Raw genomic sequence first — 17095 nt, 5'->3', positions numbered from 1 at the left:
CTAATGTCGCCTGCAGACAGACAAACACATGGGATCACTAGTGTGGGAAAAGTAGTGCGCTGGCAGATGGGGAGCTGCATGGAATGAAGGTGTATCGTATCGAGAGTGTCGGTTCACTATAACACAGTTACATTGCAGGTTCTGAAGCAGCACACGGCATATCAGAATGACTTTGGGGTTCTAGAATGTTCTAGAATGTTCTAGACTATTCTAGAATGTGAGCCCCCCCCAAAAAATATTTCACACTGAACTAAATGTTAGGCCAACGTGCTGGACTGAAGAAACACAGCTATCTGAATTTTTCTCAAGGCACCCAGTCTGCTGTAATAACGTGATAATTTAAACATTTTCATATTGGCCTTGGATCAGTAGTTGGAGAACTGCCAGAAATATCTCCATGTTGGCTGTATCCCGTTTAGTGGCCTATTCCTTTCCAAGTGTGCTACTTTTACCCAGGGTCCACAGGGCTCTAGTCAAAAGTAGTGCATTTGGGACACGTGCTTGGATTCATGTTCAGTGTTTTTCAGAGTGCCTCGTACACTACACAGCAAACACCACACTCTGTCTATATTCAGTCAGTGCACTGTTTTTGATGTGGTCTCAGCTATGGTTATACATTCAAGAATGCTCATGTCGTCCAAAAATACATTACAACATGAGATAGCGACCTACTTTTGATCTGGGCCCATGGTGCTCTGGTCTAAAGTAGTGCACTATATAGGGAATAGGGTGCCATAGGGCTCTGATCTAAAGTAGTGCACTACATAGGGACTAGGGTGCCATAGGGCTCTGGTCTAAAGTAGTGCAGTACATAGGGAATAGGGTGCCATAGGGCTCTGGTCTAAAGTCTGTACGGAAGATGCAGTCTGTTACAAATGATGTGATTTTAATCTCCGCCCGTCTCAATGTCTTCAGTAATGTCTGAGGCCTGTGGTGTAACACTGTGGTGGAGCCCTGTGGTGGAGCTCTGTGGTGGAGCCCTGTGGTGTAGCTCTGTGGTGGAGCTCTGTGGTGGAGCTCTGTGGTGGAGCCCTGTGGTGGAGCTCTGTGGTGGAGCTCAGTGGTGGAGGTCTGTAGTGTAACCCTGTGGTGGAGCCCTGTGGTGGAGCTCTGTGGTGGAGCCCTGTGGTGTAGCTCTGTGGTGGAGCCCTGTGCTGGCGCCCTGTGGTGGAGCTCTGTGGTGGAGCTCTGTGGTGGAGCTCTGTGGTGGAGCCCTGTGGTGGAGCTCTATGGTGGAGCTCTGTGGTGGAGGCCTGTAGTGTAACCCTGTGGTGGAGCTCTGTGGTGGAAGCCTGTAGTGTAACCCTGTGGTTGAGCTCTGTGGTGGAGGCCTGTAGTGTAACCCTGTGGTGGAGCTCTGTAGTGGAGCTCTGTGGTGGAACTCTGTGGTGGAGCCCTGTGGTGTAGCTCTATGGTGGAGCTCTGTGGTGGAACTCTGTGGTGGAGCCCTGTGGTGTAGCTCTGTGGTGGAGCCCTGTGGTGGAGCCCTGTGGTGGAGCTCTGTGGTTGAGCCCTGTGGTTGAGCCCTGTGGTGTAACCCTGTGGTGGAGGCCTGTAGTGGAGGCCTGTTGTGGAGGCCTGTTGTGGAGGCCTGTGGTGGAGCCCTGTGGTAGAGCCCTATGGTGTAACCCTGTGGTGTAGCCCTGTTGTGTAACCCTGTGGTGGAGCCCTGTGGTAGAGCCCTGTGGTGTAACCCTGTGGTAAAACCCTGTGGTGGAGGCCTGTGGTGTAACCCTGTGGTGTAACCCTGTGGTGGAGGCCTGTTGTGGAGGCCTGTGGTGGAGCCCTGTGGTATAGCCCTGTGGTGTAACCCTGTGGTGTAGCCCTGTGGTGTAACCCTGTGGTGGAGCCCTGTGGTAGAGCCCTGTGGTGTAACCCTGTGGTAGAGCCCTGTGGTGGAGGCCTGTGGTGTAACCCTGTGGTGTAACCCTGTGGTGGAGGCCTGTGGTGGAGCCCTGTGGTAGAGCCCTGTGGTAGAGCCCTGTGGTGTAACCCTTTGGTGTAGCCCTGTGGTGTAACCCTGTGGTGGAGCCCTGTGGTAGAGCCCTGTGGTGTAACCCTGTGGTGGAGCCCTGTGGTGGAGCCCTGTGGTAGAGCCCTGTGGTAGAGCCCTGTGGTGGAGGCCAGTGGTGTAACCCTTTGGTGTAACCCTGTGGTGGAGCCCTGTGATGGAGCCCTGTGGTAGAGCCCTGTGGTAGAGCCCTGTGGTGTAACCCTGTGGTGTAGCCCTGTGGTGTAACCCTGTGGTGGAGCCCTGTGGTAGAGCCCTGTGGTGTAACCCTGTGGTGGAGCCCTGTGGTGGAGCCCTGTGGTAGAGCCCTGTGGTGGAGGCCAGTGGTGTAACCCTTTGGTGTAACCCTGTGGTGGAGCCCTGTGATAGAGCCCTGTGGTGGAGCCCTGTGGTGGAGCTCTGTGGTGGAGCCCTGTGGTGTAACTGTGGTGGAGCCCTGTGGTGGAGCCCTGTGGTGGAGCTCTGTGGTGGAGCCCTGTGGTGGAGCCCTGTGGTGGAGCCCTGTGGTGGAGCCACAAAAGACCAGACCAGCATTTTAGATCTAACACAATAGAAAGCTCTAAATATTGATCTGTTCTGATATTCAGACAGAAACCTGTAGAAACGAGAAAATAATGACATATGCCCTGGGGCATCGAACTAGCTGCCTGAGAAACCGCTAACAAGTCTGCTTCCTTGCCGGAACATCAACCAGCCCACCTCCTCCCAGTAAAAGTCTGTGAGCCCTTGCCAGCCAGCCCCATAAAGAAGATGTGATAACTAATATAGTCTTGGCTGACTTTGCCAATACCCTGCAGTCACTGCCTAGCCTATTGTTTCCTGAGCTCCTTTTGAAGCCTGGGAAAAAATATCCAAGTATTACAGCTTTGACAGGGCTCTGAACACTGAGCTATTAGCTCCCTGACAACACAACCTTAGACAACCAGGGGAGAGAGAGAGGAGGGGGGGGGGGTTCAGCCCTTTGTGTGTTGGGGGGGGGTTATGTGAACGCTCTGTTCACAGACAGGGATAGAGGGGGACAGGAGGTGGAGAAGAGAGGGATAGGGGGTGACAGGAAGAGAGAAGACCGGGGCTAGAAGAGGAGGCGCGGGGGGGGGGGGGAGATTTGGCGGGTCCTCCTGGCCCCTAGATAAGGCTGCTGTTTGGAACGTGACAGCTTGACAAGTCAGCTTCCTTTTACAGCATCTACCTCGGGAAGCCAAGCTAGGAGCGGGTATCTCACAAGTCCTGACACATGGACACTGGGACGACTGCGAGACAGACAGACACATGCACATGCAAAGACATGCCAACTCACACGCGCACACGCACACACACACACACACACAACAGCACGCACCCAAGCGCACACACAGGAATTTGTATCAGGTTGTATCTGATGAATGAATCACTCTGCTCCATATAGAACCGTGGAGCGATACGGAACCAGGGTTGGGGTGAATGCCAAACACTTCCAATCGTCCCATTTCCACAAGGAATGAGCCTGTCAACCTGGTCTCTAACAGGCAGAGAGAGAGAGAGAGAGAGAGAGAGAGAGAGAGAGAGAGAGAGAGAGAGAGAGAGAGAGAGAGAGAGAGAGAGAGAGAGAGAGAGAGAGAGAGAGAGAGAGAGAGAGAGAGAGAGAGAGAGAGAGAGAGAGAGAGAGAGAGAGAGAGAGAGAGAGAGAGAGAGAGAGAGAGAGAGAGAGAGAGAGAGAGAGAGAGAGAGAGAGAGAGAGAGAGAGAGAGAGAGAGGGGGTCTGGCTTCTCGCTTCAGTCTCTGCGTCCTCCCTAGCTCCTGGCCAACGCAGGAAATTAAGAAATAGGATCACATCAAAATATGCATGCTGCCATCGTACCCAGCACACCTTTCAGAGACAAGACAACACAGGATTTAGAAGATCAGTCTTCTCCAGGTGACATTTACATGGATGGCTTTCATGGAGAAATGTGATTTAGTGAGGTGTGATTATTAAAGGTGTGATTCTTAAAGGTGTGATTTTTAAAGGTGTGATTAGGTGTGATTCTTAAAGGTGTGATTCTTAAAGGTGTGATTATTAAAGGTGTGATTAGGTGTGATTATTAAAGGTGTGATTAGGTGTGATTCTTAAAGGTGTGATTATTAAAGGTCTGATTATGAAAGGTGTGATTATTAAAGGTGTGATTAGGTGTGATTATTAAAGGTGTGATTATGACAGGTGTGATTATGAAAGGTGTGATTATTAAAGGTGTGATTATTAAAGGTGTGATTATTAAAGGTGTGATTATTAAAGGTGCGATTATGAAAGGTGCGATTATGAAAGGCGTGATTATGAAAGGTGTGATTATTAAAGGTGTGATTATGAAAGGTGTGATTATGAAAGGCGTGATTATTAAAGGTGTGAAACCAAGAAACACCAGAGACAGGGCAAGGTTAGTTTTCCTTAGGTGCAAAACTATCCGTTTTCAGAAAATATTACTAGAATCTTAAATGACGTCATCAGACGTATTATTCATATTTTCTGATCCAAAGCACTCAGGTTCCATAGGGTTCTGGTCTAAAGTAGTGCACTATGTAGGGAATAGGGTGCCATAGGGCTCTGGTCTAAAGTAGTGCACTATATAGGGAATAGGGTTCCATAGGGCTCTGGTCTAAAGTAGTGAACTATATAGGGAATAGGGTTCATAGTGTTCTGGTCTAAAGTAGTGCACTATATAGGGAATAGGGTTCCATAGTGTTCTGGTCTAAAGTAGTGCACTATATAGGGAATAGGGTTCATAGTGTTCTGGTCTAAAGTAGTGCACTATATAGGGAATATGGTGCCATAGGGCTCTGGTCTAAAGTAGTGCACTATATAGGGAATATGGTGCCATAGGGCTTTGGTCTAAAGTAGTGCACTATATAGGGAATAGGGTTCATAGTGTTCTGGTCTAAAGTAGTGCACTATATAGGGAATGGGGTGCCATAGGGCTCTGGTCTAAAGTAGTGCACTATATAGGGAATATGGTGCCATAGGGCTCTGGTCTAAAGTAGTGCACTATATAGGGAATATGGTGCCATAGGGCTCTGGTCTAAAGTAGTGCACTATATAGGGAATAGGGTGCCATAGGGTTCTGGTCTAAAGTAGTGCACTATATAGGGAATAGGGTTCATAGTGTTCTGGTCTAAAGTAGTGCACTATATAGGGAATAGGGTGCCATAGGGCTCTGGTCTAAAGTAGTGCACTATATATAGGGAATAGGGTGCCGTAGTGTTCTGGTCTAAAGTAGTGCACTATATAGGGAATAGGGTGCCATAGGGCTCTGGTCTAAAGTAGTGCACTATATATAGGGAATAGGGTGCCATAGGGTTCTGGTCTAAAGTAGTGCACTATATAGAGAATAGGGTGCCATTTGGGACACAGCCCTTTAAACTGCTGCAACAGTTTAAAACATGTCTTCATACATCTAGAGGTGTTTTATAAGCTGGAAGGTGTTGCGTGATGTAAAATATAGTGGAAATGTATGAATGCTGTATCATGACCTGGGTTGGGTATGTTACGCTCTAAATGTAAATCCCTTACAGTTAATTAGTTACCTGTCCAAAATTGTAATCGGTAACGTTTCTTTTGCATTACCCAAACTTAGTAACGTAATCTGATTACTTTCAGTTACTTTTAGATTACTTTCCCCTTAAGAGGCATAAGAAGAAGACAAGAATGTACGTTACCAATTGAACGACATCTATTGCAGGATAAATAAGTGTTTGAGTTTAAATAACTAGTCGTTACATTTTACTTTATGGGTTGGTTATGTAGGCTTCTTCTAACCCATCGTTTTCTACTACATATATATATAATATGATGACACACCAAATGATGACCACCAATCAGAGACCACTATGATGACACACCAAATGATGTCCACCAATCAGAGACCACTATGATGACACACCAAATGATGACCACCAATCAGAGACCACTATGATGACACACCAAATGATGACCACCAATCAGAGACCACTATGATGACACACCAAATGATGACCACCAATCAGAGACCACTATGATGACACCAAATGATGACCACCAATCAGAGACCACTATGATGACCCTTCAGTAACAAAGTTATATAGTAGTTATGGTTACCCAGCTAGCCTGGTGGTTTACCCTTCAGTAACAACGTTATATAATAGTTATGGTTACCCAGCTAGCCTGGTGGTTTACCCTTCAATAACAACGTTATATAGTAGTTATGGTTACCCAGCTAGCCTGGTGGTTTACCCTTCAATAACAACGTTGTATAGTAGTTATGGTTACCCAGCTAGCCTGGTGGTTTACCCTTAATAACAACGTTATATAGTAGTTATGGTTACCCAGCTAGCCTGGTGGTTTACCCTTCAATAACAACGTTATATAGTAGTTATGGTTACCCAGCTAGCCTGGTGGTTTACCCTTCAATAACAACGTTATATAGTAGTTATGGTTACCCAGCTAGCCTGGTGGTTTACCCTTCAATAACAACGTTATATAGTAGTTATGGTTACCCTTCAATAACAACGTTATATAGTAGTTAAGGTTGTCCAGCTAGCCTGGTGGTTTACCCTTCAATAACAACGTTATATAGTAGTTATGGTTACCCTTCAATAACAACGTTATATAGTAGTTATGGTTACCCTTCAATAACAACGTTATATAGTAGTTAAGATCTAAAACACACACACTTTATAATACATGTACAAGTGACTCGTCTCCTGTGTATCTCTCTAAATGAAATGTTCATTTTTGACCAGAAGAGTCACAAGTCTCTGGACAGCTCTCTTTAGGGTCCACCACTCTCCTTGTTTTAATTTATTTAACCTTTGTTTAACTAGGTGAGTCAGTTAAGAACTAATTCTTATTTACAATGATGCCTAGGAACAGCAGGTTAACTGCCTTGTCCAGGGGGCAGAACGACAGATTCACCTTGTCAGCTCGGGGATTCGACCTAGGAACCTTTTAGTTACTGGTCTGACACTCAAACCACTAGGCTACCTGCCACTCCTGGTGTTAACAGCAATTTAGCATAGCTTCAAATCTCATATGTCTAAAAATATGACAGAAACAACAGGGCACATGAGAAATAGAAAATAAAGGAGGCTACTGAATCAGCTTTGAGAAGTGAGTCTACTCAGTCAGATTTGAGAAGTCAGTCTACTGAATCCGATTTCAGAAGTCAGTCTACTGAATCAGATTTGAGAAGTCAGTCTACTCAGTCAGATTTGAGAAGTCAGTCTACTGAATCAGATTTGAGAAGTCAGTCTACTGAATCAGATTTGAGAAGTCAGTCTACTGAATCAGAATTGAGAAGTCAGTCTACTGAATCAGATTTGAGAAGTCAGTCTACTGAATCAGATTTGAGAAGACAGTCTACTGAATCAGGTTTAAGAATCAGATTTGAGAAGTCAGTCTACTGAATCAGATTTGAGAAGTCAGTCTACTGAATCAGGTTTGAGAATCAGATTTGAGATGTCAGTCTACTGAATCAGGTTTAAGAATCAGATTTGAGAAGTCAGTCTACTGAATCAGATTTGAGAAGTCAGTCTACTGAATCAGGTTTGAGAATCAGATTTGAGAAGTCAGTCTACTGAATCAGGTTTAAGAATCAGATTTGAGAAGTCAGTCTACTGAATCAGCTTTGAGAAGTAAGTCTACTCAGTCAGATTTGAGAAGTCAGTCTACTGAATCCGATTTCAGAAGTCAGTCTACTGAATCAGATTTGAGAAGTCAGTCTACTCAGTCAGATTTGAGAAGTCAGTCTACTGAATCAGATTTGAGAAGTCAGTCTACTGAATCAGATTTGAGAAGTCAGTCTACTGAATCAGAATTGAGAAGTCAGTCTACTGAATCAGATTTGAGAAGTCAGTCTACTGAATCAGATTTGAGAAGACAGTCTACTGAATCAGGTTTAAGAATCAGATTTGAGAAGTCAGTCTACTGAATCAGATTTGAGAAGTCAGTCTACTGAATCAGGTTTGAGAATCAGATTTGAGATGTCAGTCTACTGAATCAGGTTTAAGAATCAGATTTGAGAAGTCAGTCTACTGAATCAGATTTGAGAAGTCAGTCTACTGAATCAGGTTTGAGAATCAGATTTGAGAAGTCAGTCTACTGAATCAGGTTTAAGAATCAGATTTGAGAAGTCAGTCTACTGAATCAGGTTTGAGAATCAGATTTGAGAAGTCAGTCTACTGAATCAGGTTTAAGAATCAGATTTGAGAAGTCAGTCTACTGAATCAGATTTGAGAAGTCAGTCTACTGAATCAGGTTTGAGAATCAGATTTGAGAAGTCAGTCTACTGAATCAGGTTTAAGAATCAGATTTGAGAAGTCAGTCTATTGAATCAGATTTGAGAAGTCAGTCTACTGAATCAGGTTTAAGAATCAGATTTGAGAAGTCAGTCTATTGAATCAGATTTGAGAAGTCAGTCTACTGAATCAGGTTTAAGAATCAGATTTGAGAAGTCAGTCTACTGAATCAGGTTTGAGAATCAGATTTGAGAAGACAGTCTACTGAATCAGATTTGAGAAGTCAGTCTACTGAATCAGGTTTAAGAATCAGATTTGAGAAGTCAGTCTACTGAATCAGGTTTGAGAATCAGATTTGAGAAGACAGTCTACTGAATCAGGTTTGAGAATCAGATTTGAGAAGTCAGTCTATTGAATCAGATTTGAGAAGTCAGTCTACTGAGTCAGGTTTGAGAAGTCTTAATCTTTTCCTGGTTTTATTACATTTTTTCTTGTTGCTTCTCTTCTGAGGGACATGTGGAGCTCATGAAGAGGTCTGGGGAGAGAAGGATAGGCGGAATGGAGGAGGAGAGGAGGAGAGGAGGAATGGAGGAGGAGAGGAGGAGAGGAGATAAGGATAAGTGGAAAGGAGGAGAAGAGGAGAGGAGGAGAGTAGAGAAGGATAAGTGGAAAGGAGGAGAAGAGGAGAGGAGGAGAGTAGAGAAGGATAAGTGGAAAGGAGGAGAAGAGGAGGAGAGGAGGATAATTGGAAAGGAGGAGAGGAGAGGAGGAGAGTAGAGAATGATAGGTGGAAAGGAGGAGAGGAGGATAAGTGGAAAGGAGGAGAGGAGGAGGAGAGGAGGATAATTGGAAAGGAGGAGAGGAGGAGAGGAGAGGAGGAGAGTAGAGAAGGATAAGTGGCCAGGAGGAGAGGAGGAGGAGAGGAGGATAATTGGAAAGGAGGAGAGGAGAGGAGGAGAGTAGAGAATGATAGGTGGAATGGAGGAAAGGACGAGGAGGAGAGGAGGAATGGAGGAGGAGAGGAGGAGAGGAGATAAGGATAAGTGGAAAGGAGGAGAAGAGGAGAGGAGGAGAGTAGAGAAGGATAAGTGGAAAGGAGGAGAAGAGGAGGAGAGGAGGATAATTGGAAAGAAGGAGAGGAGAGGAGGAGAGTAGAGAATGATAGGTGGAATGGAGGAAAGGACGAGGAGGAGAGGAGGAATGGAGGAGGAGAGGAGGAGAGGAGATAAGGATAAGTGGAAAGGAGGAGAAGAGGAGAGGAGGAGAGTAGAGAAGGATAAGTGGAAAGGAGGAGAAGAGGAGGAGAGGAGGATAATTGGAAAGGAGGAGAGGAGAGGAGGAGAGTAGAGAATGATAGGTGGAAAGGAGGAGAGGAGGATAAGTGGAAAGGAGGAGAGGAGGAGGAGAGGAGGATAATTGGAAAGGAGGAGAGGAGGAGAGGAGAGGAGGAGAGTAGAGAAGGATAAGTGGACAGGAGGAGAGGAGGAGGAGAGGAGGATAATTGGAAAGGAGGAGAGGAGGAGAGGAGAGGAGGAGAGTAGAGAAGGATAAGTGGACAGGAGGAGAGGAGGAGGAGAGGAGGATAATTGGAAAGGAGGAGAGGAGGAGAGGAGGAGAGTAGAGAAGGATACGTGGACAGAAGGAGAGGAGGAGGAGAGGAGGATAAGTGGAAAGGAGGAGAGGAGGAGAGGAGGATAAGTGGAAAGGAGGAGAGGAGGAGAGGAGGATAAGTGGAAAGGAGGAGAGGAGGAGAGGAGGATAAGTGGAAAGGAGGAGAGGAGGAGACTGTGGAAGAGAAGAGAGGATGGTGATGTAATTTGCTCTTAGCGTCAGGCACCCAGTCGGGGTGTATCTTTGTGTGTGTGTGTGTGTGTGTGTGTGTGTCTGTGTGTGTGTGTCTGTGTGTGTGTGTGTGTGTGTGTGTGTGTGTGTGTGTCTGTGTCTGCACATCTGTCCATCTGTGTGTTGGAGTGTTTGTGTGTCAGTGTGTGTGTGTGTCTGCGTCTGCACATCTGTGCATCTGTGTGTTGGAGTGTTTGTGTGTCAGTGTGTGTGTGTGTGTGTCCTGCCATGATGCCCATGTGGTGGGTGATTTAGCGAGAGGAACGAGTGAAAGACATGACAAAGACTAATTGCCTTCATTAATCAGGTTAGCGATGCCCCCAACTGTGAGGTAAACTGATTGAAATCCTTTTACCTTTCAGGCAGACAAACATTGTGCCTGAACAGGAGGAGAGGCGGAGGAGTGGGGGAGGAGAGGAGGGGGTTTAGAAGAGAGGGAATGAGGCAGGAAATGAAGCTTTAACTACAAATAAACCATGTCTTTGTCTAGACAAATCTCTTTTCAGCCCGTAATGCTCTCTGAAATGTGTTAATGTCATGTAAAGTCATTCAGGGAGAGAGAGAGATGGTGGGGGGGTCAAGGAGAGAGAGAGGGCCCAGGGAGAGGCCAAGTGTAAATGGTATGGCTCTGGAAGAAAAGCCCTTTTCCGGCATAAAGTACCAAATCAAATTATTCCCTCCTGGCCCAGCTGCTAGTTGTGTCAGAGAGCGAGAGAGAGCCTGTGTCCCATATGGCACCCTATTCCCTATATAGTGCACTACTTTAGACCAGAGCCCTATAACACCATATTCCCTATATACTGCACTACTTCTAACCAGGGCCCTATGGCACCCTATTCCCTATATAGTGCACTACTTTAGACCAGAGCCCTATGGCACCCTATTCCCTATATAGTCCACTACTTTAGACCAGAGCCATATGGCACCCTATTCCCTTTATAGTGCACTACTTTTGACCAGAACCCTATGGCACCCTATTCCCTATATAGTCCACTACGTTAGACCAGAGCCCTATGGCACCCTATTCCCTATAGAGTGCACTACGTTAGACCAGAGCCCTATGGCATCCTATTCCCTTTATAGTGCACTACTTCTAACCAGGGCCCTATGCTCTGGTCAAAAGCAGTATGCAGTAAAGGGAATGGGGTGCCACTTGGAACGCACACAGGGGCTTGAGGCCTAATACCTCTGTGTGACAGGCAGGGACCATTACATTCACACCGGGGACCGTCTAATCTACAGCACTATACTATTGAACCATAGAGATGTCTCTACTCTACTGAGAAAAATGATGAGAGGGATTATCACCACAGCAAGCAAGGTACTTGGAGTCAAACAGACAGGCCTGGAGGAGATCTTTAAGGTCAGGGCTCTCCCCAAGGTACTTGGAGTCCAACAGACAGGCCTGGATGAGATCTTTAAGGTCAGGGCCCCTCCCCAAGGTACTTGGAGTCCAACAGACAGGCCTGGATGAGATCTTTAAGGTCAGGGCTCTCCCCAAGGTACTTGGAGTCAAACAGACAGGCCTGGATGAGATCTTTAAGATCAGGGCCCCTCCCCAAGGTACTTGGAGTCAAACAGACAGGCCTGGATGAGATCTTTAAGATCAGGGCCCCTCCCCAAGGTACTTGGAGTCCAACAGACAGGCCTGGATGAGATCTTTAAGGTCAGGGCTCTCCCCAAGGTACTTGGAGTCCAACAGACAGGCCTGGATGAGATCTTTAAGGTCAGGGCCCCTCCCCAAGGTACTTGGAGTCCAACAGACAGGCCTGGATGAGATCTTTAAGATCAGGGCCCCTCCCCAAGGTACTTGGAGTCCAACAGACAGGCCTGGATGAGATCTTTAAGATCAGGGCCCCTCCCCAAGGTACTTGGAGTCCAACAGACAGGCCTGGAGGAGATCTTTAAGGTCAGGGCCCTCCGCAAGGTACTTGGAGTCCAACAGACAGGCCTGGATGAGATCTTTAGGATCAGGGCCCCTCCCCAAGGTACTAGGAGTCAAACAGACAGGCCTGGATGACATATTTAAGATCAGGGCCCTCTACAAGGTACTAGGACTCAAACAGACACGCCTGGATGAGATCTTTAAGTTCAGGGCCCTCCGCAAGGCTCACAAAATAATTTTCGACCCAAGCCACCCCCTGTACCCGGACTGTGAACTCTGGGCGCAGGTATAGGCTACCCCTCAGCAGGAAAAACAGAACTAGACAATGGTTTGTGCCAGGTGTGATATCCCTCCTAAATAGCTCGGGCTAATGTTTCTATCGGCCCAGTAAGGCCAGCCGGTTAGTGCATTTTTATTGCTATCTAACTGTTATGTTACATGTCAATTTGTTTTCTACTGTATTTAAACTCCATGTAATATACTACAGTACTATATAGATGTCTCTACTGTTATATACTATAGAACTATATAGATGTCTCTACTGTAATATACTATAGAACTATATAGATGTCTCTACTGTAATATACTTTACTATAGTACTATATAGAAGTCTCTACTGTAATATACTATAGAACTATATAGATGTCTCTACTGTAATATACTATAGTACTATATAGATGTCTCTACTGTAATATACTATACTATAGTACTATATAGATGTCTCTACTGTAATATACTATAGAACTATATAGATGTCTCTACTGTAATATACTATAGAACTATATAGATGTCTCTAGTGTAATATACTATAGAACTATATAGATGTCTCTACTGTAATATACTATAGAACTATATAGATGTCTCTACTGTAATATACTATACTATAGAACTATATAGATGTCTCTACTGTAATATACTATAGAACTATATAGATGTCTCTACTGTAATATACTATACTATAGTACTATATAGAAGTCTCTACTGTAATATACAATAGAACTATATAGATGTCTCTACTGTAATATACTATACTATAGTACTATATAGAAGTCTCTACTGTAATATACAATAGAACTATATAGATGTCTCTACTGTAATATACTATACTATAGTACTATATAGAAGTCTCTACTGTAATATACAATAGAACTATATAGATATCTCTACTGTAATATACTATAGAACTATATAGATGTCTCTACTGTAATATACTATAGAACTATATAGGTGTCTCTACTGTAATATACTGTACTATAGAACTATATAGATGTCTCTACTGTAATATACTATAGAACTATGTAGATGTCTCTACTGTAATATACTATAGAACTATATAGATGTCTCTACTGTAATATACTATAGAACTATATAGATGCCTCTAATGTAATATACTATAGTACTATATATATGTCTCTACTGTAATATACTATAGAACTATATAGATGTCTCTACTGTAATATACTATACTATGGTACTATATAGATTTCTCTACTGTAATATACTATACTATAGAACTATATAGAAGTCTCTACTGTAATATACTATACTATAGAACTATATAGAAGTCTCTACTGTAATATACTATAGTACTTTATAGATGTCTCTACTGTAATATACTATAGAACTATATAGATGTCTCTACTGTAATATACTATAGTACTATATAGATGTCTCTACTGTAATATACTATACTATAGTACTATATAGATGTCTCTACTGTAATATACTATAGAACTATATAGATGTCTCTACTGTAATATACTATAGAACTATATAGATGTCTCTACTGTAATATACTATAGAACTATATAGATGTCTCTACTGTAATATACTATAGAACTATATAGATGTCTCTACTGTAATATACTATACTATAGAACTATATAGATGTCTCTACTGTAATATACTATAGAACTATATAGATGTCTCTACTGTAATATACTATACTATAGTACTATATAGAAGTCTCTACTGTAATATACAATAGAACTATATAGATGTCTCTACTGTAATATACTATACTATAGTACTATATAGAAGTCTCTACTGTAATATACAATAGAACTATATAGATGTCTCTACTGTAATATACTATACTATAGTACTATATAGAAGTCTCTACTGTAATATACAATAGAACTATATAGATATCTCTACTGTAATATACTATAGAACTATATAGATGTCTCTACTGTAATATACTATAGAACTATATAGGTGTCTCTACTGTAATATACTGTACTATAGAACTATATAGATGTCTCTACTGTAATATACTATAGAACTATGTAGATGTCTCTACTGTAATATACTATAGAACTATATAGATGTCTCTACTGTAATATACTATAGAACTATATAGATGCCTCTAATGTAATATACTATAGTACTATATATATGTCTCTACTGTAATATACTATAGAACTATATAGATGTCTCTACTGTAATATACTATACTATAGTACTATATAGAAGTCTCTACTGTAATATACAATAGAACTATATAGATATCTCTACTGTAATATACTATAATAGATGTCTCTACTGTAATATACTATAGAACTATATAGGTGTCTCTACTGTAATATACTGTACTATAGAACTATATAGATGTCTCTACTGTAATATACTATAGAACTATGTAGATGTCTCTACTGTAATATACTATAGAACTATATAGATGTCTCTACTGTAATATACTATAGAACTATATAGATGTCTCTACTGTAATATACTATAGTACTATATAGATTTCTCTACTGTAATATACTATACTATAGTACTATATAGATGTCTCTACTGTAATATACTATAGAACTATATAGATGTCTTTACTGTAATATACTATAGAACTATATAGATGTCTCTACTGTAATATACTATAGAACTATATAGATGTCTCTACTGTAATATACTATAGAACTATATAGATGTCTCTACTGTAATATACTATACTATAGAACTATATAGATGTCTCTACTGTAATATACTATAGAACTATATAGATGTCTCTACTGTAATATACTATACTATAGTACTATATAGAAGTCTCTACTGTAATATACAATAGAACTATATAGATGTCTCTACTGTAATATACTATACTATAGTACTATATACAAGTCTCTACTGTAATATACAATAGAACTATATAGATGTCTCTACTGTAATATACTATACTATAGTACTATATAGAAGTCTCTACTGTAATATACAATAGAACTATATAGATATCTCTACTGTAATATACTATAGAACTATATAGATGTCTCTACTGTAATATACTATAGAACTATATAGGTGTCTCTACTGTAATATACTGTACTATAGAACTATATAGATGTCTCTACTGTAATATACTATAGAACTATGTAGATGTCTCTACTGTAATATACTATAGAACTATATAGATGTCTCTACTGTAATATACTATAGAACTATATAGATGCCTCTAATGTAATATACTATAGTACTATATATATGTCTCTACTGTAATATACTATAGAACTATATAGATGTCTCTACTGTAATATACTATACTATAGTACTATATAGATGTCTCTACTGTAATATACTATACTATAGAACTATATAGAAGTCTCTACTGTAATATACTATACTATAGAACTATATAGAAGTCTCTACTGTAATATACTATAGTACTTTATAGATGTCTCTACTGTAATATACTATAGTACTATATAGAAGTCTCTAATGTAATATACTATAGAACTATATAGATGTCTCTACTGTAATATACTATAGTACTATATAGATGTCTCTACTGTAATATACTATACTATAGTACTATACAGATGTCTCTACTGTAATATACTATACTATAGAACTATATAGAAGTCTCTACTGTAATATACTATACTATAGAACTATATAGAAGTCTCTACTGTAATATACTATAGTACTTTATAGATGTCTCTACTGTAATATACTATACTATAGTACTATATAGATGTCTCTACTGTAATATACTATAGAACTATATAGATGTCTCTACTGTAATATACTATAGAACTATATAGATGCCTCTAATGTAATATACTATAGAACTATATATATATGTCTCTACTGTAATATACTATAGAACTATATAGATGTCTCTACTGTAATATACTATAGAACTATATAGATGTCTCTACTGTAATATACTATACTATAGAACTATATAGATGTCTCTACTGTAATATACTATAGAACTATATAGATGTCTCTACTGTAATATACTATAGTACTATATAGATGTCTCGACTGTACAAATTTAGAGATATTTATGTCTCATTTAATGTACATGCACTTCTGTGTGTCTAGTGTGTGTAGATCTCTCTCTCTCTCTCTCTCTCTCTCTCTCTCTCTCTCTCTCTCTCTCTTTCTCTAATTGTCTGTGACCGTAATGTGAGACAGGATCAGTGCTTTTCACACGGCAATCACTTCTACACTGTCCCCCTGTCTGCAACTCCTGAATACCATGGATGTATGAGTGGTTGTGTGTGAGTGTGCGAGTGTGCGAGTGTGCGTGTGAGCGTGTGAGCGTGTGAGCGTGTGAGTGTGTGTGTGAGTGTGTAATCTTAATCTTTCCTTTCGTTCTAGTTCTTCATTAACACTAGTTGTGTTAATGGTTTAAGGAAGTGTGTTTTAACCATATTTTATTATAGTGTTTTATAGTATGGATTCTCCCCTTGCCATTGTTACGAGGAACCTTCCCTAGATCCTCCACTTACCATTTCACTATGATAATTACTCTGGGAATAAAGATGGACAAAGAGAAGACATGATAATTAATCTGAGAATAAAGATGGACAAAGAGAAGACATGATAATTACTCTGGGAATAAAGATGGACAAAGAGAAGACATGATAATTAATCTGAGAATAAAGATGGACAAAGAGAAGACATGATAATTACTCTGAGAATAAAGATGGACAAAGAGAAGACATGATAATTACTATGAGAATAAAGATGGACAAAGAGAAGACATGATAATAACTCTGAGAATAAAGATGGACAAAGAGAAGACATGATAGTTACTCTGGGAATAAAGATGGACAAAGAGAAGACATGATAATTACTCTGGGAATAAAGATGGACAAAGACAAGACATGATAATTACTCTGGGAATA

The 17095-nt window shown here is 41.4% G+C and overlaps 1 protein-coding gene across 1 annotated transcript; it reads right to left on the bottom strand.

Moving 5' to 3' along the window:
- Window positions 1–1057: 1057 nt before the first annotated feature.
- Window positions 1058–2545, bottom strand: LOC139366639 (uncharacterized protein DKFZp434B061-like). Its single transcript, XM_071104316.1, has one exon. The coding sequence runs from the start codon at window positions 2543–2545 to the stop codon at window positions 1058–1060; it is 1488 nt and encodes a 495-aa protein (XP_070960417.1).
- Window positions 2546–17095: the final 14550 nt, after the last annotated feature.

The sequence above is a fragment of the Oncorhynchus clarkii genome, chromosome 15, assembly GCF_045791955.1.
Source record: "Oncorhynchus clarkii lewisi isolate Uvic-CL-2024 chromosome 15, UVic_Ocla_1.0, whole genome shotgun sequence".
In the NCBI taxonomy this organism is placed as follows: Eukaryota; Metazoa; Chordata; class Actinopteri; order Salmoniformes; family Salmonidae; genus Oncorhynchus; species Oncorhynchus clarkii.
Note: the sequence above shows the minus strand (reverse complement) of the source record. Positions and strands in the feature narration are given on the sequence as shown.